We start from the raw sequence: 27,176 nt of genomic DNA, 5'->3' as shown, positions 1-27,176 counted from the left end.
CAATCCAATCTCTCCTTGAGTTGCTTTTGTCAGAGAGAGAGAGAGAGAGAGAGAGAGAGAGAGAGGTGTAACTATCCCTTAAGGATTTGGCAGCCAAGATTAATTCCCCAGAGATAGGCAGGGCAGTAGGACAAGAAAATGTCCAGAGGTCTAAAAGGGGCAGGCCAGGCCAGATGGTTGTAGAATGGCCTTGGCCTCTGAAGGAAAACCAAAAATTCCCAGACTTCAGGCTGTCCCCAATGGAGCCCCCTTTTACCTGCTTGTCATGTGTAGCCTGTATCTTTGCCTCTATAGTGTATGTCCTAAGTGGTGTACATTGGGATCAAAGCAGAAGCACTTGGGCATTGGGGTGTAGAAGGAAGTCTGCTTCTTCTGCTTTTCTTAGGTTCTCACATGGTCACAGAGCTTTTCTTCCTACAATGGGAATTATAACCACACAGACCTGCTTCCTGTTTCCCAACGCTTGCTTGGGGCCCAGCCTCTGACTTTCGCTGGAACAGTCAGAGGCTCAAAGCCATCCCTTAAATCCTTGGATATAGGCAAAGAAAGGCTGGTTTACTTTAGAGAGAGATGGGTGGGAGAGCGCCCTATCCCAGATAGACAGAACACCAACAGACCCCCCAAAAGAATTCTACCAAGTCCAGCATGGTGAACCAGTGAATATATTGTGGTCACTTACAGAGGTATGGGTGGCTCAAAGATGTGAGAACATGGGGAAGTTCTACTGGGTAACTTCCAGGCAACTATACCACTGAGGAGTCCCACCCAGAAGACAGATCACACAAGAAATGTAGCCCTGGACAATGGCAAAACTTAAAACAGTCACACCAGGGAAAGACCCAGAGAAGTATTTGTCTTATATAACTGAGGAGGAATGGTAGGTGAAGGCTCATGAGCCTGCCTGTCCCTCTGTGAAGGAACTCTGGTTGAGAGGTTTGGGCAGGTATGTTACAGTTGCTAATTCAAGATGGCAGCCACACTCAGCCTTGAGAAACAGCAACACAGGAATACCTTCACCCATCTTTTCTGGAGGGCTTCCAACATCCAGGAGTCAGTGGCCCCAATCCATCACCCCAGTATCCTTCCCAAAGGGCACCCACCTCTCTTCTATTCTGAGAAGAGGCTCTGAGCAAGATGAGAGGACTGACTCCCTAAGGAAGGACGGGCTTAGCCCTGTGGTCCTGAGTTGTTCTTCCCACATCTGGTCCAGCGATGGGGGTTTGTGGAGGAGTGTTGATTCCTCAGCACCTCAATGTCCTGTGGTGATTTTCCATCATTCTAGTCTGCCTTTGTGCATTTGGGCTCCTGGTCAGGGTTGTTTGATGGGACAGAAGTGCTGGTGATGGGCTTGGACCAACTTCTCTTTGCAGTGGTTCAAGGTTTCTCTCTGTTCTAAGGAAAATAGCTTCCTGGGCATGACTGGCATTGTGTGCTCCTCCACACTGGATCTAACGCTCTTTCCTGTTGCCTTTTAACTAAAAGCAGAGGCGCTTCGGCTTGGGAAGCGTCTAGGGCAGTAAGTGGCAGTCATGCTCACGTGGTCTCACAGTCGACGCACATAATTCATGCCCACAGATGGGCTGCTGTAGCTGACATAAGGCCCAGGTTCTGTGTGTATGCGGGTGTTCATAACTGTGTTCATGTGTGTGAAGGCCAGAGGAGGACGTTCAGGTCTTCCTCTGTTGCCGTGCATGCTCTCCCCTTGAAACAGTCTCTCTCACTGAACCTGGAACTCAACATTTTTGACAAGGAAATCCAATCTCTCCTTGAGTTGCTTTTGTCAGAGAGAGAGAGAGAGAGAGAGAGAGAGAGAGAGAGAGAGAGAGAGAGAGAGAGAGAGAGACGGTTAGCTACCAAGCCCCAGCGGTTCTCGGCACTGGTGTTCGAGATGCCTGTTTTGGGAAACAAGACCCCACCCCACCCCCACCCTCTGTAATAAATTAAAGTGACTAGTGAAAGTGAAGTGGTTTTTAACATTCTACAGAAAGGGATGCCGGCATAGAGAGAAGGCAAAGACGGCTGGCACACTGATCTGACGCACGATAGCGGTTTCTTCCTTCCTTTTTTCTCTTTCCTTTTGGTTGTTTTGAGTCAGGGTTTTCCTGTGTACCCCCTCATCCCTGGCTGTCCTGGAACTTGCTCTGTAAGCCAGGCTGGTCTGGAATTTGGAGATTCACCTGCCTCTGGCTCCTAAAGGTGTGCGCCACGCCCTCCCAGCTGAGGCGGTGGTTTCTAAAGTCCCCAGACGTGAGGCATCCCAGTCCACTTTCCCATAGGATGGTACTTTGAACAGTTACAATTGCCACACTCCAGTACCACAGCCCCCTTCCCAGGCTCCCCGCTCTTCTGGTTCAGGACGTGAAGCCTTATCTAATGAATATCCGGCGATGTGAGACTGCCTCCTTTTCTAATTCTGGACTTGTTCCTGTGGCAACTTCCCTTCCCTCAGAGTTCTGAGACCGGCAGGCTAGGGGAAAGAGGAGCCTAGCTTCACCAGCTTACCAGTGACTTGTCCATGAGCCCTGGGCACGTCTCATTCTGAGAGTGGACCATCAAGATTTTTTTCTTACAGTGTTACCATGTCCAGAGTTTTACATGGGTGCTAGGGCACCTTCTCCTTTGAGGAGGGGGAGCTCCCTCTAGGTATCACCTCCCCTTCTATTCCCTCCTTGAGTCTGGATCTTATGTAGCTTGGGCTAGCCTCAGACTCTCTAGTAGTCAAGGATGCCCTTGAATACTTGATCCTCCTGCCTGGACCTCCTACGGCTGGGACTATGGGTTTGTACCATCACAGACAAGTTTAAAAGCTATGGGCTTTACTCAATGTCACCCAGAAGCAAGCAAACCAGCCCCATGAGCGACTTGTCTCCTTATTCTCCATCTAGCCTGGGTGTTGAAGCCCACAGCAGTGCCTTTTACATCACAGGGGATAAAAAAAAATCACATTTCTGTGAATCTTACAGTGAGCAGGCTATGTAAAGCACAAAATATGACTCCTCTCTTTTTAGAATTACTTTTTTAAATATTTATTTTTATGTATATGTGTACACTGTAGCTGTCTTCAGACACACCAGAAGAGGGCAGCAGATCCCATTACAGATGGTTGTGAGCCACCATGTGGCTGCTGGGAATTGAACTCAGGACCTTGAGAGGAGCAGTCAGTGCTCTTAACCGCTGAGCCATCTCTCCAGCCCCATATGACTCCTCTCTTAAGTGTTCATGTTCAGTACAAGATTAACAGTCAAAGTGCTCTTGTCAGCCTCAGATGTCAACTAGACACACCCCACAGTCTTCATCTGAGGGAGTCACAGTTGGAGATGGCTCAGATACGGCTGGCAGACGGCCATGTCGGTGAGGAATTATCTTGGTTTTGATTGATGTGGGAGGGTCTGTTCCTTTGTCAGTGGTACCATCCGTGGGCGGGTGTGGTCTTGGGCTGTAAGAGCTAGCTAGCTGAATGTGTCTGGGAACAAGAGAGTAAGCGGTGTTTTTCCATGGTTTCTGCTTTATCTCCTTCCCTGACTTCCCTCAGTGATGGATTGTGACCTGGAAGTGCAAGCTAACGAAACAAACCAGAACAGAGCAACAAAATAACCATCGGAACTCCCTCACCACAGACATGGCAGCTTCGATAGCCCCTGCTACTTACCTGGGAGGAAGAGGAAGAGCAGAGCAGAGAACTGCCACATGGTGTGGTCCCCTCTCCTGTCCTTGGTGGTGACAGATGCCAGCAGCCTGCAAGGACTTGAAGCTCAGCTTGAGTTTCCTTTAGGTCTCTCTCATCCACCTCTCTCATTAACTTCCTTCACGGATCATCTCAATTTTGCACACAGGAAGAAAGATGATGTCAGTCTTTGAGAAGACCAAGTCAGAGCATGGGAGGTCCAGCCAGGTGAACAGGGACGTCCTCTACTCAATGGATGCAATGCTAGACCTCAGCGTGAAAGGCAGGTAGGGTTCACAAGGAGAGATGCAGAGAGACACAAAAGATGGAATCCAGCAAACCCTTCACTCAGGAGGTTACTGGGTTGCAGGGGATTATGGGAGAGGAGAGCAACTGAAGGCAGGCTGGCTGCAGTAGCAAGGGAGCACAAGGCAGCCCAGGGCAAGCCCATGGCAGTAGCCTAGGTGAAGCCCAGGATGGCATAGGGTGTTGCTAAGGCTCAGCCTGGGGCAGCACTGCTAGAGACCTCTGAGCAGGGATTTCTCTGGCCAGGGGCAGCCGGTACAGTGGCTACTCGGGCCACAGGCATTTGCTCAGAGCAAGAGGGAGGATATGGCTTTAAGTTGAGGTTTCCTGTAGTTCAAGCTGGCCTTGAACTTCTGATCTTCCTTTTTCCAGCATCAAATGCTGTGGTTAAAGGCATTCCCCAGCATGCTCGGTTTTATGAGAATCTGGACAGTGAATGCAAGGTTTCACGAATGCTAGGCAAGCTCTCTACCCACCTATTTGAATCCACAAACCCTTGCTCTGTTACTGGAAGGCAGAGTTTTGCTGTCCAGTCCAGGCTGGCTTCAAGCTCTCCCCCTCCATTGTCAGCCTCCCAGGTTGTGGGATTCTGCAGTTGGCTTAAATCCAGAGGAACAATTACAAGTGTAGATAGATGTAGGTATGCTGTATCTCTGGTATCAAAGTTTTTATGGGAGGGAGTTTAGAAACACACACACACAAATGTTTATTATTTCATTTTTTTTTGAGATAGGATCACATTACGTAGCTCTGATTATCCACCATGTAGACCGGGCTGGCCTCGCAGAAATCCTCCTGCCTCTGCCTCCCAAGTGCTGGGATTAAAGGCATGTGCCACCATGTCCAGCTTAATATTTTTAGTTGTTTGTTTTTAATTTTAGAAGTATGATGGTAGCTTTAATGAGAATGACCCCCATAGGCTTATAGATTTGAATACTTGGTCACCAGGAAGTGGCACTATTTGAAACGATTTGGAGGTGCGGCCTCATTGAAGGAAACTGTCTTGGGAGTGGGCTTTGAGGTTTCAAAAGGCCAAGCCAATCCCGGCCAGTGTCTCTCTTCCTGCTGCCTGATGGCCTGGATATAGAACTCCCAGCTACTTTTCCACCACCATGTCTGTCTGCAGGCCCACCATGTTTCCCCATCATGACGACAATGGACTAAACCTGTGACACTGTAAGCCAGCCCCACTTAAACGCCTTTTTAAAATAAGAGTTGCTGTGGCCCTAGTGTCTCTTCACAGCCATGGGACACAGACAAAGGTAAATATCTAGAACTCCAAGTTTCCTGCTGATCTTTAGTTGACCTATGATGTCATCCCTGTCACAGGGTGGTGTGTTTTGTTGTTAAAACAGACTCTCTCCAGACTTCTGGGCTCAAGCAATGCTCCTGCCCCAGCCTCCGGAGTAGGATAATAGGGCTGTGCCCCTGTACCTGACCATCAGAGAAATTTCCTCAGGATCACCAAGCTCTGTCTTCCACCCGTCTAGCGCCGTAACTAGCAAGTGTCTTCGAGGGGACAATTGTAGCAATAGGAGGAATCCATGAAATGCTCAGGAGGATCTGGAAGGGCTGGGCTCATCATTGTCACAGGGCTGCCCGTGGGTTTATAACTACTTGTCGGCGCCTGTGCCGCCAGTGTATGAATATCGGGCATAGGTCTGCGGGATTGAAAGAAAACACGTACACGGGTCACCCGTTTTCAGCGAGTACCACCAAGGCTTTACTGAGATCTCCTTATATACCCAAGGCAAAAGCCGTGGAAAACAACAAGGCAGGTGAAAATCCCTTACCAGGAAAACGGGAAAAGTCTGTGTGGTGAAAGTTCCAGCCCAATCAGGGGCATAAACAACTTCTTAACAACAACAAGCAGGAAGGCTCAGTGGGGAGGAAGGGTGCCATGGAAAATCCCAGCCCCAAATCAGGGGCTAAGAGCAGCTGCCAAGGGTGTGAACAATTTCTTGCTATAGCAGGCTAAAAGGCTCAGCGAGGGGGGAGGGAAACACTAAGGTAGGGCCCAACAACTACTATTATATGATAACTATCTAGTTAGCATAATATAATAACAAGCTATCAGGTGGCCTGTTTTACACTAAGATCAGAGTTTCCTGGACTTTTGTGCCATTCTGTATGAGCTGGAAGGGTTCACAGGACCCTCGTGAATGTTTGGTGTCTCTGTGGAAAAGAGAAAGACTTCTGGGTCCTTGCTCAGGTTCAGTGGGGCTACACAATAAAGATGGTCACAACTTGGAGAGCCCCTGGTCGAATGGAAGACACATTCCCAATAACAGGAACCCTTCATGAACTTTTGGGGGTCCAGTCCTAGAGCTCCCAGGAAAGCTTTACCTTCACAGTGGGCACCAACTAGGCAGGGCCAGCAGGTCTGAAAGCGTCCTCTCCACAAAGCTTCCATCCTACCCACAAGGAAATGAGAAGTGACTTGACACCAATCAGAATGAAGCCTGGCCCTGCACCCTGAGCTAGACGCAAGCAGGGGTCATTAGGCTGTGATAGCAGCCTGGTGGTCATGAGATCCGTGCCTCACACCGGCTTCCTCAGCTCGCCTGGGCTCCTTCCGAGTGTTTCAGTTTCTCCGTAGCTCCAGGAACAGAACTAAGAAAAGTCAGAATCAAAACAGCTAGACACAAAGAAAAGCAGAAGTGGGTGTCTCAGAGACTGGCCGGGTCCTCCTGCTGGGCTGAACCGTGGAGCGTCCAGCTGTGGCCTGCCTGCCGGTGACCCATGTGTGGGAGAAATGACCCAGCTGGCCTCAGCTGTGTGGCTGCCCACGCTGTTGCTGCTGCTGCTTTTCTGGGTTCCAGGTAAGGAGGCGTCTGCTGAAGGACGGGGGTGTCTTCCTGGAACGCTGGGGGCCTTCAGGGAGATGCTGTGCGAGGCACAGGAACCAGGATTCCTCTGTGCACAGCACAGAGTGTGGCAGCTGCTCCTTCATGTTAGATGGATGACCAAGGGGGGAAGGTACCAGGATCTTGCTATGCATCCAGCTATCAGAACAAAGAACAAGTCACACAACTTGGGGCTGGTGGCTGCCCAGGAGGGGTGCCCAGAGGAATTTTGGATGGTTTAGAATAAAAAGCAGGAGGTCAGAAAGTCAGGGCAGTGGTACCAGTGTGAGTGGACAGTGGCCAGGTTGAGAGGCCCTGAGAGGCACGTGCTGGTGCTTATGTGTGTGAAGAAATTTAATCATTCTTCCTTCCTTCCTTCCTTCCTTCCTTCCTTCCTTCCTTCCTTCCTTCCTTCCTTCCATTCATCTTTCTCTCTTTTCTTTTCTTCTCTTTTCTTTTTTTCTTTCTTCCTTCCTTCCATTCTTTTGTTTTGGTTTTTCAAGACAAGGTTTCTCTGTGTAGCCCTGCCTCTCCTGGAACTCACTTTGTATACTAGGCTGGCCTGGAACTCAGAAATCTGCCTGTCCCTGTCTCCCAAGTGCTGGGATTAAAAGATGTGCACCACCATGTGCAGCTAGTCTTTTTTTTTTTTCTTTTTCCATTTTCTTTTTGGGATAGGGTCTCTCTGATTAGCCTTGGATCTCACTATGTGGACTAGGGTGTCCTTGAACTCAGAGACTGCCTTTCTTGGCCTCCAGAATGCTGGGATTAAAGGTGTGCACCACCACAAACTTCTTTTTTATTGTTTGAAAAATCTCACTGTATGTGAACAATGTTGTCTGCCCATATCTGACCTCCCTCTGACTTCCCTCAAGTCCGTTCGACACATCTCCCTCCAGCTTTGTATTATTTGTATTTTAAAAAAATAACCATGGAATTATTAGCATTATCTCTATGCACATGGGTGTGAGGTCATCCACTGGGGCAACCTGCCAATAGCCACACCCCCAAAGGGAAACAATTTCTAATCCCAGTACTCTGGAGGCAGAGGCAGGCAGATCTAGGTAAGTTTAAGGCCTGCCTGTTCTATGTAGTCAGTTTCAGACCAGCCAGGATTATGTAGAAAACAATTTGTATCAAGATAAATAAATAAATGAAGAAAGAAAGAAAGCAAGAAAGCCACTGGTCTCATCTTGGTTTGCACACTTTTTTTTCTAAAGATTTATTTGTTTCGTGTATATGAGTACAATGACACTGTCTTCAGACACACCAGAAGAAGGCATCCGATCCCTTTACAGATGGTTGAGAACCACCATGTGGTTGCTAGGAATTGAACTCAGGACCTCTGGAAGAGCAGTCAGTGCTCTTAAACACTGAGCCATCTCTCCAGTCTGATTTTACACTTTTTTTTTTGCATTTTTTTTTTAAAAGATCTTTATATTTATAGAGGTTTGACACACCAGAAAAAAAAATTATCATGTGGTTGCTGGGATTTGAACTCAGGCTAGAAAGAGGAGTTATTTTTGAGCCATCTTTATTTGTTTAGAGGTTTTTTAAAAAATTATCTTGGGGGTTGGGATTTGGCTTTGTAAAGTGCCATGCTAAGGGAAGAGGTGGAAAGAAAAAAAATTTATCTTGGTTATTTTTCCTTTTATTTGTTTGGGTTTTCTTCCACCCCTCTCCCTTAGGGTTTAAGGGGATTTGAAAGTGCCATGCTAAGGGAAGAGGTGGAAAGTTAGAAAGCCAGCCATCTGCTGGGGGGTGGGGAGCCATCCTTGCAAGCCAGGAAAGGCACGGGAGGGCTGGGAACTGGTGTTTACTTATTAAGCACGTCAGGACTCAGGAGATGGCTTATCGGAGAAAGTGGGCACCTGAGTTTGGATTCCAAGCACCTATTTGAAAATTGGATTTGATTTACCTGTGTATCCCCAGAGCTGGGGGTGCAGAGATGAATGGAGGTGCAGAAATGAGTGGGACTCGATGCTCCTTCTAGTCTCTGTAGACACTGTGCCCCCATGCACATACTTGCACACAAACACGTAGACACATAATTAAAATAAAAACAGCGAGAGGTGACTCAGTGTTAAGTGCACTGACTGCTCTTCCAGAGGACCTGGGTTTGGTTTTCATAACCCACATAGTGGTTTGCAACTGTAGAATTATTGCTATATTAATATTGATTCATAAAATGAGTACAGCAGCAGTTATTCCTTAACCTCTGCTAGTTCCCCAATAACCACACAGAGAGACCGAGATTTATTAAAATTGCCCTGAGTCAGACACTGAGCAAGTATTACTCCATTCTAAACCTCCAAGCTGGTCAGGTTTCCTCCCAGACAATGATCCCAAGTTACTTGAGTTTTTGTCTTTTCTTGATCCAACTCTCCTCTCCTGATGTTTTCTCTACCTTCCTTGTGACTCCCTTTCACTTCCTCCTAGGATGGGAAGTCCCACCTTATTCTCTCCAAAGCTCTGTATTGGCTCGTTGGCTTTTATTGGCAGGGCAGAGAACAAATGAGGAGCAATGTTTATACAAACTCGAGACAAGAGCTTCCAAGAATAAACATAGCAATGTAGTGTCTGGATTGAAACGATATAAGGGCAGAGAAACCGGCATTTGGCTAAAAACATGCCTACCCACAACCACCTATAACTCTAGTTTCAGGGCTTCTCACACTGTCTTCTGGCTTCCATGGGCTCCTGCATGTATGTGTGTGGTGCATATTAACTCACACTGGTACACACAAACACATAAATATAATAAACCTTAAAGAAAAAACCTTAAAAACAAAAACACAGAACCTCAAAAATCAGCGAGATAAATCTAGGTTTAGAGAGTAAATTCTCCCATTTTCCTGCCCTTCCCACTAACTCCTCTTCCTGGTCACAGGGTCATAAGGGCATTGAGGGAGCTGGGCATACAGCCGGCCACCTCTTCTGTTCTGGTGGGGGAATGGGGGGTGTGGCTATTCTCCAAGCTCCTGAGATGCCCAAAGCTGAGTTTGAAAACATGGACTTGGAGGATCAAGTTTGAAGGAAGGAGCAGGGGAGAAGGGGTGGTGAAGGGATGGAGGGTGGAGCTTTTGGAGGCCTTCCTCCTCATCAGCTGTGAGGTGCAGAATGGAGGTTTGTGTTTTCCAGGCTGTGTCCCTCTTCATGGCCTCAGCAGTGTGACAGGCACTGTGGGGGAGTCCTTGAACGTGACTTGTCATTATGAGGAGAGATTCAAGATGAATAACAAATACTGGTGTAGAGGGTCGCTTGTTCTACTTTGCGAAGATATTGTCAAGACCGGAGGCTTAGAAGAATCTAGGGATGGCCGAGTGTCCATCAGGGATGATCCAGACAACCTCACCTTCACAGTGACCTTGGAGAGCCTCACCCTGGAGGATGCAGGCACCTACATATGTGGGGTGGATATACCATTGGGAATCGATAAGTCCTTCAAGGTTGAATTGTCTGTGGTCCCAGGTAACATCCCAGGTAAGTTCCTGTAATGAGCACCAGGACAGTTGCAAGCGGCAGGAATTTCCAGGCAGGAATCAGCTCAGAGCCTGGGAGTACGTTAAGTGTGATGAGGGGCAGTCAGGGACAGAGCAACAGCCAAGGAGGCATCCTGGAGTAACTACTTCCTGTGAGGAGGAATGTGCTGGTCTGTCAGGGGACAGGAGGCAGAAAGGCAGAGTGTGGCCAGAACAGAGTTCTCTATCCTGTGGAGCTGAACCATGAAAACCAGACAGAGTTCATGGGTGTGTTGGGGGATGAGCAGAGGTCAGTAGGGGACAGATGGTGACAGTGCTGTGTTCAGAGGAAGCTTTTACTAGTGACACACCAGATTAACTGTCTCTGGCAGCATGTGGCTGAGGCTGAAGGGGAGCAGAGCTGGTGTTTGGTTTTGCCTCAGGTGGGTTGGGGGTGGCAGCTGTGTCACACATGCAAATGATCAGTTGATTTAGGATCCTCCCACCCAATCCTTCCTTTGGTGTGATAGCTGTTCAAAAACAACCCATTGGCAGCTGATTAGGGTACTGTATTAGCACTCAGGAGGTAGAGGCAGGAGGATTACAAGTTCAGGACAGCTAGGGCTATAAACTCCATATCAAGACCCTGTCTCAAAAAGTAAAGAAGAAAAGGAAGAAAGGAAGAAGAAACAGGGAAGGAGGGAAGGGAGGAAGAAAGGAAGAGAGGGAGGGAGGAAGGAAGGAGGAATCCCTCAGAAACTAGCAGAATCTGAGGAGACTAACTAGGTCTTATCTATAGTTTCATCTCCAGGAACAACACGAGAGACAACTGTGGTGCCCAGCAGATTCTCTACCAATGGTCCCACCCAAGGATTCATCCCAGAGGGGCACCATGAAGATTATGAGCCCCAGGGCTTGAGGTGAGGAGCTCTGTTTCCTGACTCAGAGGTGATCACCCCAGTTTTGCTGTCTCCTTAGGAGAAGGGCTGCCAGAAGCCTGAGGGCTTGGGGTAAGGCACCTTGGTTCCTGACGTGAAGGTGAAGCTTAAGTAGGCATCATGGTCACGTGCTCATGTCATACACCGATGGCTAGAACCTCTTAGACCCTGGGCTGTAGTCCAGGTAAGAAGGTCATAGGTCACTGACCACTCTGGGCCTGCCTATGCTGAAGGTAGGGTGAGTTCAGGCTTAGGAGGACCCAGGGAGTGGGGGGAGGAGAGCAGATTAAAAAGGGTTGGTGACATCCTTGTCAGGCATGGCTCGGTGCTTCACAGAACACTCTCTTTTGTACCCCGTGAAGATCTTCATGTCACCACACGCCGTAGTTATTTTTTCTGTGGCTGCAATAAAAAACAAAAAAAACAAAACAAACAAACAAACAAAAAAAAAAAAACACCATGGCCAAGGCAACTTAAAATAGAAAGCGTTTATTTGGGGCTCACGGTTTCAGAGAGTTAGAGTCCATGATCGTCATGGTGGGGACGTGGCAGCAGACAGGCAAGCATGTTTCCGGAGCAGTAGCCACCTCGTGAGACACAGCCACGAGACAGAGAGAGCTAACTGGGAATGTTGTGGGCTTCTGGGACTTCAAAGCACCCCTACCGCCCCTCCCCCCTCCACCATTGATGCACTTCCTCCATCAAGGCCACACCTCTTAATCCTCTCCAAGTAGTTCTACCAACCGGGGACCAAGTATTCAAATGAATGAGCCTATGGGGGCCAATCTGATCCAAATCATCCTACCATGCTATTTTTCAGACGAATAAACTTGTAGCAGTAAATGTTAATTAATAGCGAGATGGTTCCAGGCGCCACACCACGCTACCTCCTGCTACTCTCTGTCCTTGGTGGTCTCTCTGCCTCCATGGCTAGCCCCATGGCGGGTCGCTGGCACATGCAGAGACAGCCTATCATGTAGCTCTCTGCTCTGGACTCTGCTTACATTCCCAGCGTCCGCCCCAACTCCTAGTAACCCGACAAAAATCAAAAGTCTAGAAGCTTGTAATTTATCAGTCAGATTAATATCAGTAAGTTCTCACTCCACAAAATGTCCACATGAAAATCTCAGAGCCAGTTGCTATTGATATAAACAGCCCACCTAGAGAAGACAAATTGTCCTGTAATGATCCATCCCTTACCTGTGGCTATTTAAGGCCACACGGGTCCAGGTCATCCTTCTCCTCCTCCATCTTCTTTTCCTTCTTCTCCTATCTCTCCCACCTTCTTTCTTTCTTTTTTTTTTCCGGAGCTGGGGACCGAACCCAGGGCCTTGCGGTTGCTAGGCAAGCGCTCTACCGCTGAGCTAAATCCCCAACCCCTCTCCCACCTTTCAAAAACACTGCCCCGCCTTTCTTTTTCACTGCCCAATCACAGGTCTTGCCTTATCTGTGCCTGCCCTCACCTGCATATAGACCTCAATCCACATAAACTAGAGCTCAGAGCTAAGCATGCTGCCTCGGCCGTCATGTAACTCGTGTAGAGATGAAGGGCTGGGCTCAGGCTCACATGACTCCACATTCTAGAAACTAGGGAGACACCAGCTCCACAGAGAATCTGAAAATGTCTGCAGACTCTCCCAAGAAAACTGCATGCGGTCGCCCACGATTTCCAGGGTTCAGACTTTTTGCACTGACCCCACGGATGCTGCAAATGGATCCTGGAACCAACTGGAGTTAGCATGGATCCTATAGGTTAAAGGCTCTGGCCACTTGTTCTCCTCGCTTTTAGCTAGAAACGTTGAGGCTCCCATGACCCCCTTGAGTTCAGGAATTCACTGGCGTTATTGCGGACAGAAATGGTTTTATCATAAACGATAAAGATCATGAGGAGACCGTTGAAGACACAGCAAGGCAGACTGGGAGACTCCCAAGCAGAGCCTCGGAGCTCTCTTATCTCTGCAGGCTCAGCATGCATCGCCCTCTCTTGTGTGTCTCCACCAAGAGTTCCTCCGAGCTCCTTCCCAGGGATTTTGCTGGGGTCTCATGAAGTAGGCACCATGGGCTGTATCTCAGGCGTGTGGATGAGCTGATCTCCATCCCCTCCCCTCCCTGGAGGTTGGGCAGTTAGGGCCCCTGTCACATCTCTGACCCCACATTGGTTCCTGGTGGGGAGCCCCATTCTGTCACCTCACCTCTTAGCTATGTACAGGCTTTTGACATCGTAACACAGCACTGCTATGTATAAAGTTCACACCCAAGACCCATGCAATCAAGGTACAAAAATATCAGGAAAACAGAACAAAACAAACAAAACCTAAAGAGCGAAACCCCAACCGCTCCAGACACCTCACCTTATTTTAAGTAAATTTACAATTTGGTGTTGGGCCAAATGCATGAGCTCCACAGACCGAGGCCTGGATACTCCTTCATGTACCAGTTTTATGGTATCCGCAAACGACAAAGATGTTCCTATTAGCAAATTCCCCAGCACTGGGCAGGGATGTCCAACCTTTGGAGATCGAGACATGATGTCGTGGTCTACAAATGTGTTGTCCACATTCAAAGCTATCCTGGGCTGCACATGGCCTCTCTCCTAGGATCCAGGGTCCAAGGCCTGTCCTCTCCTCCCTGTCCCACACCTGGAAACCTCCCTATAAGTTTTCTGCCAACCAAGAGCCACGATGCAAGACAAGGCAAGATGCAGGACCCTAGCATGCTGCGTTCAGAGGTTCACTTGCAGGCAATCACGGCAGGCAGGGCCCTGCTTGGTTGGGGCTGAAAGCTTGTGTGCAGTCTGTGTGTGTGTGCATGTATCTGGGTATGTATGTATCTATGTATGTGTATGTATCTGTGTGTATCTATGTATGTGCATGTATCTGTGTGCATGAGTGTGTGTGTGTGTGTGTGTGTGTGAGAGAGAGAGAGATTTAGATACAGAAGTCATTATGCTGTTGACCTTTATAAAAGTTTTTTTAAAAGATTTCTTTTTTTTTTTTAAAGATTTATTTATTTATTATATGTAAGTATGCTGTAGCTGTCTTCAGACACCAGAAGAGGGTATCAGATATCATCATAGATGGTTGTGAGCCACCATGTGGTTGCTGGGATTTGAACTCAGGACCTCTGGAAGAGCAGTCAGTGCTCTTAGCCGCTGAGCCATCTCTTCAGCCCCCAAAAGATTTCTTTTATGCATATGAGTACACTGTCACTGTCTTCAGACACCAGAAGAGGAATATCTGATCTGGTTGTGAGCCAACATGTGGTTGCTGGGATTTGAACTCAGGACCTCTGGAAGAGCCGTCAGTGCTTTTAACCACTGGGCCACCTCTCCAGGACCTATAAATAAATAAATAAATAAATAAATAAATAAATAAATAAATAAATAAATAAATTTTATATAATGTCTGACTACATAGCCTTGGCTAGGTTGGAGCTCCCTGTGTAGACCAGGCTGGCTTTGAACTTACAAAGATCCACCTACCTCTGCTTCCTAACCACTAGAATTAAAGTCGTGGATCAGCACTGCCAGCTTTATAAAGTTTTAAAGATTATTATTGTATGTGAGCGAGTGTTCCTATGTGCACAATGTTCTAGGAGTCAGGTCTCTCCTTTCTCTGTGGGTTCTGGGGTTTGAACCTATGACCTCTCAGGCTTGCATGCAAACTCCTATCCACAAAGTCATCTCACAGATTCCTTTTTAAAAGAACATTCGACTTTATGTATTTGCTTTGAAAGGCAGGGCCTGTGATATACTCAGGGGCTGTGTAGAGGCCCTGGGTTCGATTCCCAGCACTGAATAAACTATTCTCTCCCTGTAAAGTCTCCCAGTGCTGCTGTCCGTGTTAGCTCTCTTGCTGTTGCTGTTGGTGGGGACCTCTCTGCTGGCCTGGAGGATGTTCCAGAAGCGGTCAGTCAAAGGTGAGTTAGTCCCCTATGTCCCTGCTCCAGGGTAGGTGGATTCTGGCCACAGTCTTCCACCTTCCTGCTCTGTCCCCAGTTCTCAGAACAGGCACATTAAGCACACACAAGCCAGGTGACCCTAGATGGCGGGCTCCAGAAGTGTCCCTGGGCATAGTGATTACAGACTTTAGAGGTAGCTCTGTAGAAGCCTTTCTCCTGGGGCCTGAGTGGCTGCTCCTTGGAGCTGTGTTATCTTTGGTTAAAACCTTCCATGGCTTCCCACACTCTCAAGAGACTGCAGGGCTGTTAGGCCTCCAGAGTGTGTGTCCAGCCTGCCTTGCCCCTTCCCACGTCTTGTGACTTTTGGTCACATGGAAGGAACCTTAGGCTCCCTTCCCCGCCCCCTCCCACCACCCTCTATCCTCTTGACCTTTTGCTCCCACACTAACCACATGGGACTTCCCCAACCTGAACAACCCCAGTTCTGTGAGTCCTAGCACATTCCTTGGGTGCCCTTTCACCTAGAAACACTGTGGCCCTACACTTCTTTTCTAAGAAAGATATGAGGTGGGTTGATTCATCTAATCCCAGCGCTTGGGAAACAAAGGTAACAGGATTTCAGGGTTCAAGGGCACACAGCACTACCTACATAGGGAAGACTTCGTCTCATAGAACAAAACAAACCAGCTGGTAGAGGTGCACGCCTTTAATTTCAGCACTGGAGAGGCAGAATCAGGGGGATCTCTTTGGGTTTGAGGCCAGCCTGGTCTAGTACAGAGTGAGTTCCAGGACACCCAGGGCTACACAGAGAAACCCCGTCTTGAAAAAAACAAACAGATCAAACCAAAACAGCACATGGTAAGTCAAAATCCTACCACCAAGAGCTAGGCAGAGGTGGTGCACACCTTTTAATTTTAATTTGGGAGGCAGAGGCCAGCCTGGCCTACATAGTGAGTTCAGGATAGCCAGGGCTGTTACCTAGAGAAAGCCTGTCTTGAAAACAAAGACAAAAAACAAAAAGAAATCACCCAGAAAGTAAGCCACTGTGGTAGAGGCGTGCGAGTTCCTTCTGGCCTTTTATTATGCCTATGTGATTTCTTTAAAATAATTTTCCATGTTCTAATTATTTATATATGCGTGTGTTGTACGTGTGTGTGTGTGTGTGTGTGTGTGTGTGTGTGTGTGTGTGTGTGTGTGTGTGTGCATGTATGTGGAAAGCCCTTGGAGGTCAGAAGGGAGCATCAGACCTCTTGGAGCTGGAGTTACAGGCAGTCGGATGATCAATGTGGGTGCTGGGAACCAAACTCGGGTCCCCTGGAAGGGCAACTACTGCTCTTAACCTCTGAGCCATCTCTCCGGCCCTTTATGTGTTTTCCTAAAGATCTTGCTTCCTAACCAGGCAAAGTTGGGTCGTCCTTGTACTCTCTGCACTTGGGAGGCTGAAGCAGGAGGATTAGGGGAGAGTTTAAGAGCACACTGGGGGGTTGGGGATTTAGCTCAGTGGTAGAGCGCTTGCCTAGTAAGTGCAAGGCCCTGGGTTCGGTTCTCAGCGCCAGGGGGTGGGGGAGCACACTGGACAGCATAGCAAGACCCTGCCTCAAAAACAAAACAAAACAAAAGAACGAAAACTTCATTCCATTTAAACCTGTAATTTTGCACTTAACATATTATATATAGCATTTCCACTAATGTTGAAGGTTCTAGAAATCCCAGACCTATGGCTGAAGTCTCCAGAGAAAGCCTTTCTCAGAGCAGCAACCCCCCTACCCCTGTCTTCATTAGTCTGCAGCTTCACCTCCTCCTTCTCTTCCTGCCTCTAGCTGATAAGCACCCAGAGCTGTCCCAGAACCTCAGACAGGTAAGGGAGTTTCGGCAGGAGGAGAAGGTGACTGGGTAAGACGAGGCCTGTGGGGGAGCTCCTGGGCTGGTAGATGGGAGCGGTCTATTTCAGGGAGATGGAACTGTCCCAGAACAGGAAGACCAGCACCTGGAGATCTAGTCACCAACTCTCGTCCCAAGTTCTGCCCAATGTGTTCCCCTCAGGCCAGGACAGTGGACCTTGAGGAAGGGAGGGTCCTTGAGAGAACAGGGAGAAGGTGGGGGAAGAGTGGGATGCCTTTATGACCCCCAGAGTGTAGTGTGGGGGGGATATATTCAGAGAAGGAGGGCAGTGGGAGGGATGATGGGGAGGGTCAGGAGGGAGGGACTCCACAGATGATACTTCTTGACCTTCTGCAGGCCGAGGAGCAGAGTGAGTCCCAGTATGTGAATCTGCAGCTGCACACGTTGCCCCTGAGGGAAGAGCCGGTGCCACCAAGTCAGGTGGAGGTGGAATACAGCACACTGGTGAGTTGGGGAGCCTGGCTCCCTTGGCGTGAGGATCCTGGCCATGTAAGGGTACCTCGTAGGGATGGGGATGGGCAGCAGGGGGGATGGGCTGCTGGCTCAGGCAGCTATACAGAAGATGGGGCAGGTGGAGACTCAGCGAGAGTCAAGACCCTTAGAAGAGCCATGCATCATTGTCGCTAGGAGTAGGAAGTAGGACTTTTAGGAGTGGCCAGTATCTATGGTCCTGACAGTCAATACATCAAAACTAGTAATTTTGCCTTGTGTCGGTCCCCTCTCCCCCCATCTTTTTGGTATCAATTCTGCTTTAGAGGTGAGTCCAAGACCCACCATTTTACAGGGAGGGTCAAACAGAAGCTGAGAAAGATACAAGCGTCAAAGGCTTTCTGAGAAGACCCCCCCCCTGCCCAGGCTCAGAGCCTTCTGAACCCTTATTTGATGCCCCAAGGGATGCCATAGTTTGATGACAGGAGATAGGGGACGTACAATGCTGAAACAGTGACTCATCTGAGTGAGCCCAGTCTGACCCCATTCGACCACGGCTTCTGATCCTGCACCATGGGGGATGACGAGAGGTTCTGTCCCACATCCATTCGGGATGACCCGAAGCTATGACTTCCCTTCACTTGTGCCAGTGTCTTAAAAAAAAGACTCCTTTATTTGTATTTCATGTGCATTGGTGTTTTGTCTGTGTATAAGTCTGTGTGAGGGCATCAGATCCCCTGGAAATGCGCTACAGACAGTTGTGAGCTGCCATGTGGGTGCTGGGAATTGAACCCCCGTCCTCTGGAAGAGCACCTAATGCTCTTAACTGTTGGGCCATCTCTCCAGCCCTATATCTGTCTTTTGAGGGTGGGTTGTGGGCAGGAAACCCAGTGTCCTCATTTTAAGCAGCTGTCTGTCTATAGTTAAAGGGTGCCTAGCCTTGCATGGGGAAGGCCCAGTCCTCTATCATGTGACATGCCCTCCTGTCTTCCCAGCTATGGGACCAGCAACAACCTGGCATCACCTGGTAGCTAATGATTGCAAACCTGTTGGTTAGAAGCTGACTTTCTTTCCTCCTTGGGACAAATCAGCCTGTGACATTAGAAGTGTTCTACCACTGTGGCCACTTATGATGGCCATGATATACCCAGCATGGGGACTTCCACGGTGGCTTGACCAGGTGGAGCAGTGAGTCCACTTCTGGGCGGATGAGGGCTGGGATATGTGCTCTTGTCTTGGCCTGAATCTGGGGTCTCTCTTTACAGGCATTACCTCAGGAAGAGCTCCATTATACATCCGTGGTATTCGACTCTCAGAGGCAGGATTCTCATGCCAATGGGGATCCCCCTTGTCAATCTCCGGACCAAAAAACAGAGTACAGTGAGATCCAGAAGCCCAGAAAAGGTCTCTCTGACCCTCGCCCGTGACTCCTTGTCATCTGATCCCTTCAATGGTGACCACCAGGTCCCCAAGCTCCCTGCTGGCTGCTGCCTTCAATGTCGTGAGCCTCCCTGGCTTCACTAAAGATGAGCAGGAGCCAGGGCTCTGTGGGTACAGAGTCTCATCCCTGTGGCTCTCTCCTCTTAGCCTGCATTTCGTTCTGCCCCTGGTTGTGGAAGATGTAGATGCTACTCCTTTGGGGCTCTGGGAAGTGACACGGTTCATATAGAATGGCACTTGTGTTAGTCTTGTAGTGTCAGTCCAGGAAGAACATCTGTGGTCACTGGGAAAGTGGAGAACCATCAAGGACCTATGAGACTACACAGAAAGGGGAGTCATGGAGGCTCTAACCATCAGCTCCCCCATCTCACAGAAAAAGAAATCTATGCTCTGAGGACAGGAGCCTGAACCATGCTGCCAAGGTCAGGGGCAAATTCCTCTGGACTCATTTTTATTTTTCGGTTTTTCGAGACAGGGTCTCTCTGTGTAGCTTTGGCTATCCTGGGATTCACTCTGTAGACCAGAAAGGCCTCAGACTCGCAGAGCTCTGCCTGCCTCTGTCTCTCGAGTGCTGGGACTAAAGGTGTATGACACAGCATCTGGCTTCTCTGGACTCTTACGTAAAAGATGAAATAAAGTTTATAATATCTTTTTAAAGGGAGAAGAAATGGTTTAAATGATGCCTGTTACATACCTGTAGCCCCATATGAAAGCCCAGCTTTGAAGTCAGAGGAGTCTTTGGGGTACAAGGGGTTGGGAAGCGCCAGCACTGGGTTGGAGAGCATAAGTTGTAACTGGTGTTCCCCATGGAACACTTAAGGGTGTTTTCTTACCAGGGTGATTTAAAACTTGAATCCAAAGGTGACTGTGTTTCCAGGCTGTGGTAGCCACCAACGGCTTGAAAGCTGTATCTGCCCAAGTGATTTTTCTTATAACTCTTAACACTGTGCCAGAAGCAACTCCAAGAGTAACTTGTCCGCAAAGAGTGGTAGGATAATGGCTATTGATGATTTCTTTGAATTTTTTTTTAAAAGACAGAATTCTTGCTGGGTGGTGGTGGCAATCTTTGATCCCAGCTCTTGGGAGGCAGAGGAAGGCAGGTCTTTGTGAGTTTGAGACCAGCTTGGTCTAGAGAATGAGTTCCTGGACAGCCAGGGCTACACAGAGAAACCCTGACTCAACAAAACAAACAAAAAAACAAACAAACAAAAGAAAGAAAGAAAGACAGGATTCTTAATAGCCCAGGCTAGCATTTGAACTTGCTATGTAGTCAAGGATGACTTTTCAGTCAATGTTTTATTGCTGTGAAGAGACACCATGATCAAGGCAACTCTGACAGCTGGGGCTGGCTTACATTTCAGAGGTTTAGTCCATTATCATCAAAGCAGGAAGGGCATCCTGCGTGAGTTTCTTCTCCAGCCTGAATTCTTTAGATTTCAGCTGTACCCCACCTTCCACATGTGCTTGTGGTATGCACAGCCATGACTCATCCCTCCTTGTACTTATGTTCTGAAACATAAAAGGGGAAACACACACATACACAGATGGATATCTTTCTTCTTATACACAAAGCCAGGTTCTATGGTGAGGGAAGTGTGTCAGGGGCTGTAGGGACGATGGGTACAGCTCACAGAGCACCCTGGCCTGCTCTCAGCTCTGTCTCAGGTCCCAGCCCCAAACCTATCAATGGATCTTTCCACTTGAAAGAGCAGTGGGCACTGGATCATGCAGATGGGATTTAAGAGTCTTAAGGGGTGGGGGTGGGGATGCTGTGGCTGAAAATAGAGTGCTGGGCCTACCAACCCTCAGGTACAAAGATTTAGTTGGGTGAGTAAACTAGACTGCCAACTGGCAGGGATGGGCAGGGAAGGAGAGCCCTGCTTCCTGGTGTGAGTCACTTACTGTGGGGTGGCCCACATGCCAAGTGTTCAGCCAGAGGCGGTTTTCTCCTTCTATGGACAGGTCTCTTCCTTCACTTTTTCTCCTCTCCTGTTTCCTCTCCCTGCTGCCTGGGGCAGATCATCCCAAGGGCAGCTTTCATTCATTCCTTCATTCCTTCCTTCATTCTCCCACGTATTCAACCCTTTATTTGCCCATCCATTCACCTTTCCACTCATCCATTCACCCACCCAGCCATCCATTCATCTATCTATCCATCTACCCACCAATCCATCCACCCACCCATTCACCCACTCACTCATCCACCCACCCATCCATCCCTATCCATCTGCCATCCATCCATCTCATCCATCATCCATCTCATCCATCCACCCATCCATCCTTCCATCTCTCCATTTTCCATCCATTCATCCATCCATCTGTCCATCCATCCATCCATCCATCCATCCATCTATCCACTTATCCACCCATCTATCCACCCATCCATCCATCCACTCACTTACTCATCCATCCATCCACCCACCCATCCCACCCCCCCCCCACCCACCCCCCCCCCCCCCCCCCCACCCACCCCCCCACTCATCCATCCATCCAACCCACCCACCCCCCCTCCCTCCCTCCCTTCCATCCGTCCATCCATCCATCCATCCATTCATCCATCCACCCATCCATCCATCCATCCATCCATCCATCACATCCACATCCATCCATCCATCCACCCACCCATCCATCCCTCCATCTATCCACCCATCCATTCACCCACTCACCCATCCACCCACCCATCCATCCATCCATCCATCCATCCACCCACCCATTCACCCACTCACTCATCCACCCACCTATCCCATCCATCCACCCATCCATCCATCCATCCATCCACCCATCCATCCATCCATCCATCCATCCATCCATCCATCCATCCATCCATCCATCATTCACCCATCCATCCATCCACGTCCATCCCATCCACCCATCCATCCATCCACCCATCCACCCATCCTCCATCCATCCATCCATCCATCCACCCACCCATCTATCCATACATCTATCCACTCAATATTTCATCTACTTCCTGTAGAGCATTCAGGGACCTGCTTCACAACAGGCAGAAGGCTGGGCACAGGGAAACATAGGACAAAACTCCTGCCCTATATAGACTTTTGGGTTTATAGGGGTATAGATATGCCTCTCTCCACTCACTTCTCTGCTTTAGGACTGTGGGCAGGGAGGAGGACCTCTTCAGACGCAGTCCTCAGTAAGCGGATGTAACAGCTTCCTGTTGAAGAACTGAAAAGCTGGATGCTCCACATTTATGTTAGAGACTGGCCATCAGGGCCGGGGAGGAGGCTCAGTGGGTATAAGTGCTTGCAACACAAGTGCAAGGGTCTGAGTTTGATCCCCAGAACCCACGTAAAAAGCTGGATGTGTGGTTTGCTCAGTGGGTGAAATGCTTACCATACAAGTCTGGCGACCTGAGTTTGGTGCCTGGAGCTCATGGAAAGATGGAGGGAGAGGCCTGAGTACCTAGAGTTGTCCTCTGACCTCCACACCATGGCGCATGAGTCCCCCATCCCACCCCCTACAGATAATCATTTAAATTAAAAAAAAAATAATGTAGTCATTGGACCTGGTTCTTCCTCCGAGCCCCATGTTCCCAGAAATGAGGCTCGGACTCAAAAGATATTTACAAATACCTTGGTCATATAGCTAGACTCTTCCATGACTAGATATAACTTAAAATATCTCATTTATTCTAGCCTACATTCTGCTACATATGTGGCTGGTTACCTGTGCTCAGGTATCAGGCATCTGTCTCGTTCTGTCTTCCCAGGCAAATCTTCCCGCACCTGGCTCTATCCCACAGTTCTTTGTCCCTCCCAGATGTTCCACCTCCTATTTCCTTCCTAAGCCATAGGCCGCATAGGCTTGTTAATTGACAAGTGATACATCCGTACATTACACAAGATATTCTCTCTACAAATGAAAAAGTAGGACATGTAGCGAGAGAGCCTGTAATCCCAGCCCTGCTTAAACAGGTCCCTGAAGCCTGGAGGCCAGCCAGCCTGGTGCTGGAGTGAGTATCCAAGAGATCATGTCCCGAGTAAGGTGAAAGGTGTGGACTGAGACCTCAGATTGCCTTCCAACCATAACACATGTGCCTGCATGCACACACACACATACACACAAAATGGCCATCAGGGTTGACTGCCCTGATGGATGAAAAGCTAAGGTGATGGATTTCATATCGTCCTTAGCCTGTGCTTAGAGTGAAGGGGGAGAAAGAGTCAATTGGGATGGCCTGTACCCAGCATCCCCATGGGGGAACACTTTCTCCATCAAGAATAGGCAACCTCGGGCTGGAGAGATGGCTCAGGGGTTAAGAGCACGGACTGCTCTTCCAGAGGTCCTGAGTTCAAATCCCAGCAACCGCATGGTGGCTCACGACCATCTATCATGGGATCTGATGCCCTCTGAAGACAGCGACAGAGAACTTATATATATAATAAATAAATATTAAAAAGAATAGGCAGCCTTGTCCAGCCAGTCAAGGATCTCAATGGTGCCATGTTGTGAGCATTTCCTGGGGAGATGTGAACATCTAGCGGCCCAGGTGGGGCTCAACCCAAAGAAACAATTGCATTCCAGTCTGGCTTGGTGAGGAGCATGGGTGAAGGGCTACTTACAGGATCCTAGCTGACCCCCTCCAAACAGTTGTACCAGTGAAAGTCCTGCTCCCTTATAGGTGCAGGTTTCCCCCAAATCTCTACGCATGGAGTTCCCCTACTTCAGCTCCCTTTCCACCTCCTATGCACTCCAGCACCCCCTCACCTACAGGTGGGACAGAATTTCATGCTAGGGGCATGAAGGGAGCATGCAGGGGGGAGTGAGTGTTCGAAAGTCTCATAGGTGTGGCAGTTACACATGCTGTGCCTTCAAGGTGGTGGCGGCCACGTTCAGGGCTCTCCAACATCTCTGGGGAGCACTTGTGTGTGTGTGTGTGTGTGCACGCACGTGCACAATCATCTGTCAGATCAAAATGGAGTCACTTATGTCGAACCCTAACAGAAGTCATTGTCTTAGTCTACTCTGCCTTGCTTCTTGACCTTTTGACTAAGATCAAGGGCAAAATACTGGAGACTGGGAAATTTTTAGGAGAAAGAGGTTTATTTAATAATTTTTTTTAAAGATTTATTCATTTATTATATGTAAGTACACTGTAGCTGTCTTCAGATACACCAGAAGAGGGCATTGGATCTCTTTACAGATGGTTGTGAGCCACCATGTGGTTGCTGGGAATTGAACTCAGGACCTCTGGAAGAGCAGTCGGGGCTCTTAACCACTGAGCCATCTCTCCAGCCCTGAAAGAGGTTTATTTAATTTAGGGTTTTGGAGTCTGGGAGGGTCACGTTAGGAGGCTGTAATGGGTAAGAACCTTCTTGATGATGGGGGCTCTGCAGGTCTACAGGCAGGATGGGATCCAAACAGGGCAAGAGATGCAAAGCAGACACTGAGAATAATTTTAAACAGATACATTTCATCTCTAAATTAATTATGTTTGCTTGTGTATGTGAGTGCACACGTGAGTGTGCCCACATACCAAGGTGTGTCAAGGTGTGCATGGAGCGATCCAAGGACAAGTTGGTAGGAGTCAGTTCTCTCCTACCAAGAAAGTTTCGGGGATTGAACTTGTGTTCTCAGGCTTGGCAGCAAGTGCCTATAGCCTCTGAGCCATCTCATCGGCCCAGTGGGCCTTTTCTTTTCTTCCCTTCTCCTTTTCCTCCTCCCCCTCCTTCTCTAAAATGACACGGTTTCTTTGTGTAGCCTTGGCTATAGTGGAACTCACTCTGTAGACCCCAAAACTCAAGAGATCTGCCTGCTTTTGCTTCCTGAATGCTGAGATTAAAAGCGCGTGCCACCGTACCCTGCTCCCAACAAGCCTATTCCTGAGATAACCCGTCCACCCAGTAACCTATGTCCTAATCCCCATCCTTTCTCTGAGAAGTCCTGGTGAGGTATTGACAGTGTAGCAGAAGCCAGGGGCCTGGAACCAGACCAATGACTCGTTGCAATGAGCATTTGCAAAAGTGTGGTCAAAACGGAATTCCGTGTGACACATAGCAACACACTACAGCTTCCACTGTGGGATGGGTTTTTTTGTTTCTGTTTCATTTAATTTTTTTATTTTTGTTTTCTTTTGAGGGGGAGGTTGCAAGGGTAGAGGGAGGGTATGAAGACACAGGGATTCGGGTGTATGATGTGAAATTCACAAAGAATCAATAAAAGATATATATACATATATATGTATATATATGGCAGTCTGAACAGAAGAGGAGGAAGAAGAGAAGAGAAAGGAGGAGGAGGAGGAGGGGGAGGGGGAGGAGGAGGAGGAGGAGGAGGAGGAGGAGGAGGAGAGGAGGAGGGGGGGGGGGAGGGGGGGGAGGAGGGGGGGAGGGGGGGGGGGGAGGGGGGGGGGGGGGGGGGGGGGAGGGAGGGGGGGGGAGGGGAGGGGGGGGGAGGGGGGGGGGGGGAGGAGGGGGGGGGGGGGGGGGGGGGGGGGGGGGGGAGGGAGGGGGGGGGGGGAGGGGGGGGAAGGAGGAGGAGGAGGGGGAGGAAGGAGAAGGAGGGAAGAGGGAGGAGGAGAAGGAGGAGGAGGAGGAGGAGGAGGAGGAGGAGGGAAGTCGTTCAGATAACTGAACCCAGAGCTTCAAGGATGCTAACCAGGCACCCTACCACTCAGCCATGTCCTAGTTCTAACCCCCTCTTTACTGTTTTGTTAAGAGACTGGAGTCTTATTAAACTGCCCAGGTTGACCTTATACTCAATATGTAACTCAGGCAGGCCTTGAACTTGCTATTCTCCTGCCTCCGTTTCACCTGGGCCTACTGCACTTCAAGTGTTAAACATTCAGTATCTGTTCTGATGCAATCATCAAAGTAGAGACATCCACGAAAGGCGTAGACGCCCGTGATGACAGTAACTGTCACCAAAGGCTGCGCAAACCACAGCACACAAGTCATGATGACCTTGCACAAAGAACCCTTGCAGCACAGCGTCAGCCTAGAAGCTGTCTGTCCAGCCTCGCACCAACTCCACCTTAATACTGACCTTTGCAGCCCAGGACCATTGCTTCAACATGGTTTTACAACCTCCCAGACCTTCCTGTTAACCCTCACCTTTCTTGACTCTCTTGCCCTATGGCACCTCGCGTCCCCTATGGCACATGTACTCCATGTTGCAATCTCACTGTACCGCATAAGCTCTTTTCTCACCTGCTCAGTGTAGCTCGACACAGTATCCCCCCCAGAGGGAGGGTGTGTTGACTATTAAGTCAGTTCCACACAAGCCAGATCGTTTGGGAAGAGGGAACTTAGATTGAGAAAATGCTCCCGCCCGACTGGTCTGTGGACAGGCCTGTGTTCATTTCTTTGATTGATGACTGATGTGGGGGGGGGGGTCCGTTCGCAGTGGGTGGTGCCATCCCTGAGCTATGGTCCTGGGTTCTATAACAAAGCAGGCTGAGCCACCCAGAGGAGCAAGCCAGTAAGTTAGCACTTCTCTACGGCCTCTGCATCAGCCCCGGCCTCAGGCTCCTGCCCTGAGTTCCCTCTGCGACTTCCCTCAGTGATGGTTTGTGGTGAGGGAGTGTATGTGAAATAAACCCTCCCCACATTGCTTTTGGTCATGGTGTTTTATCCCAGCAAGGGGAACCCTGAGACAGAGGGGGTTTGGAGTATTCCTATTCATCCAGGTTATCGGCCAACTGGGTCCTTGTCCCAATCCCCAGAACCTATGATATATTTTAGTTAAAAGATACTTTCCTTCGGTGATGGCATGTGGACTTTGAGTGAGACTCTGCGTGTGGGTAAAATGAGTCCGAATTATCAAGGTATTTTCAACTGTGTGCAAGAGTGTGAAGAGAGTCTGTGGTAGCTGTTAACCAGGGCGGAGAAGGATGAAGGAGATGGATAGCTCTGAAGATGGACTTTCGGGCCACAAGCCAAGGAGTTCAGGGGATCGCTGGCAACGGGAAAAGGTAAGTGAGGGGACTCCCCCTAGAGGCAGCAGGAGGAACAGCACGTCAACGCCTTGATTTAAGAATTTCGATCCAGAGATGTAAGGTGGTAAATTTGTGTTGCTTTAAGACACTATAACCCACTGAATGGTTTTGATTTCTTTATCAAAAATCAAGTGCCCATAGGTGTGTGGGTTTATTTCTGGGTCTTCAATTCCATTGATCAACGTGTCTGTCTCTGTACCAATACCATGGAGTTCTTATCACTATTGCTCTGTAGTACAGCTTGAAATCAGGGACGGTGATTCCCCCAGAAGTTCTTTTATTGTTGAGAATTGTTTTTGGTTTTGTTTTTTTTTATCCTGGGTTTTTAACTTT

The 27,176-nt window shown here is 48.9% G+C and overlaps 1 protein-coding gene across 1 annotated transcript; it reads left to right on the top strand.

Annotated features, from left to right (window-relative positions):
- The first annotated feature begins 6,487 nt into the window (after positions 1-6,487).
- Cd300a (CD300a molecule) lies at positions 6,488-19,547 on the top strand. Its single transcript, XM_032912506.1, has 7 exons — positions 6,488-6,792; positions 9,958-10,299; positions 11,077-11,197; positions 15,036-15,133; positions 16,936-16,973; positions 17,354-17,461; positions 18,712-19,547. Exons 1-7 carry the CDS (start codon positions 6,726-6,728, stop codon positions 18,871-18,873), a joined length of 936 nt encoding a protein of 311 aa, XP_032768397.1. The 5' UTR covers positions 6,488-6,725; the 3' UTR covers positions 18,874-19,547.
- Positions 19,548-27,176: the final 7,629 nt, after the last annotated feature.

This window comes from Rattus rattus, chromosome 9, assembly GCF_011064425.1.
Source record: "Rattus rattus isolate New Zealand chromosome 9, Rrattus_CSIRO_v1, whole genome shotgun sequence".
Taxonomy (NCBI): domain Eukaryota; kingdom Metazoa; phylum Chordata; class Mammalia; order Rodentia; family Muridae; genus Rattus; species Rattus rattus.
Note: the sequence above shows the minus strand (reverse complement) of the source record. Positions and strands in the feature narration are given on the sequence as shown.

Coding starts and splice junctions, on each gene's coding strand:
- Cd300a (XM_032912506.1), top strand. CDS start 6,726: ATGACCCAGCTGGCCTCAGCTGTGTGGCTGCCCACGCTGTTGCTGCTG. Junction 15,134..16,935: donor CCAGAAGCGGTCAGTCAAAG/GTGAGTTAGTCC, acceptor TCCTGCCTCTAG/CTGATAAGCACCCAGAGCTG. Junction 17,462..18,711: donor AGGTGGAATACAGCACACTG/GTGAGTTGGGGA, acceptor CTCTCTTTACAG/GCATTACCTCAGGAAGAGCT.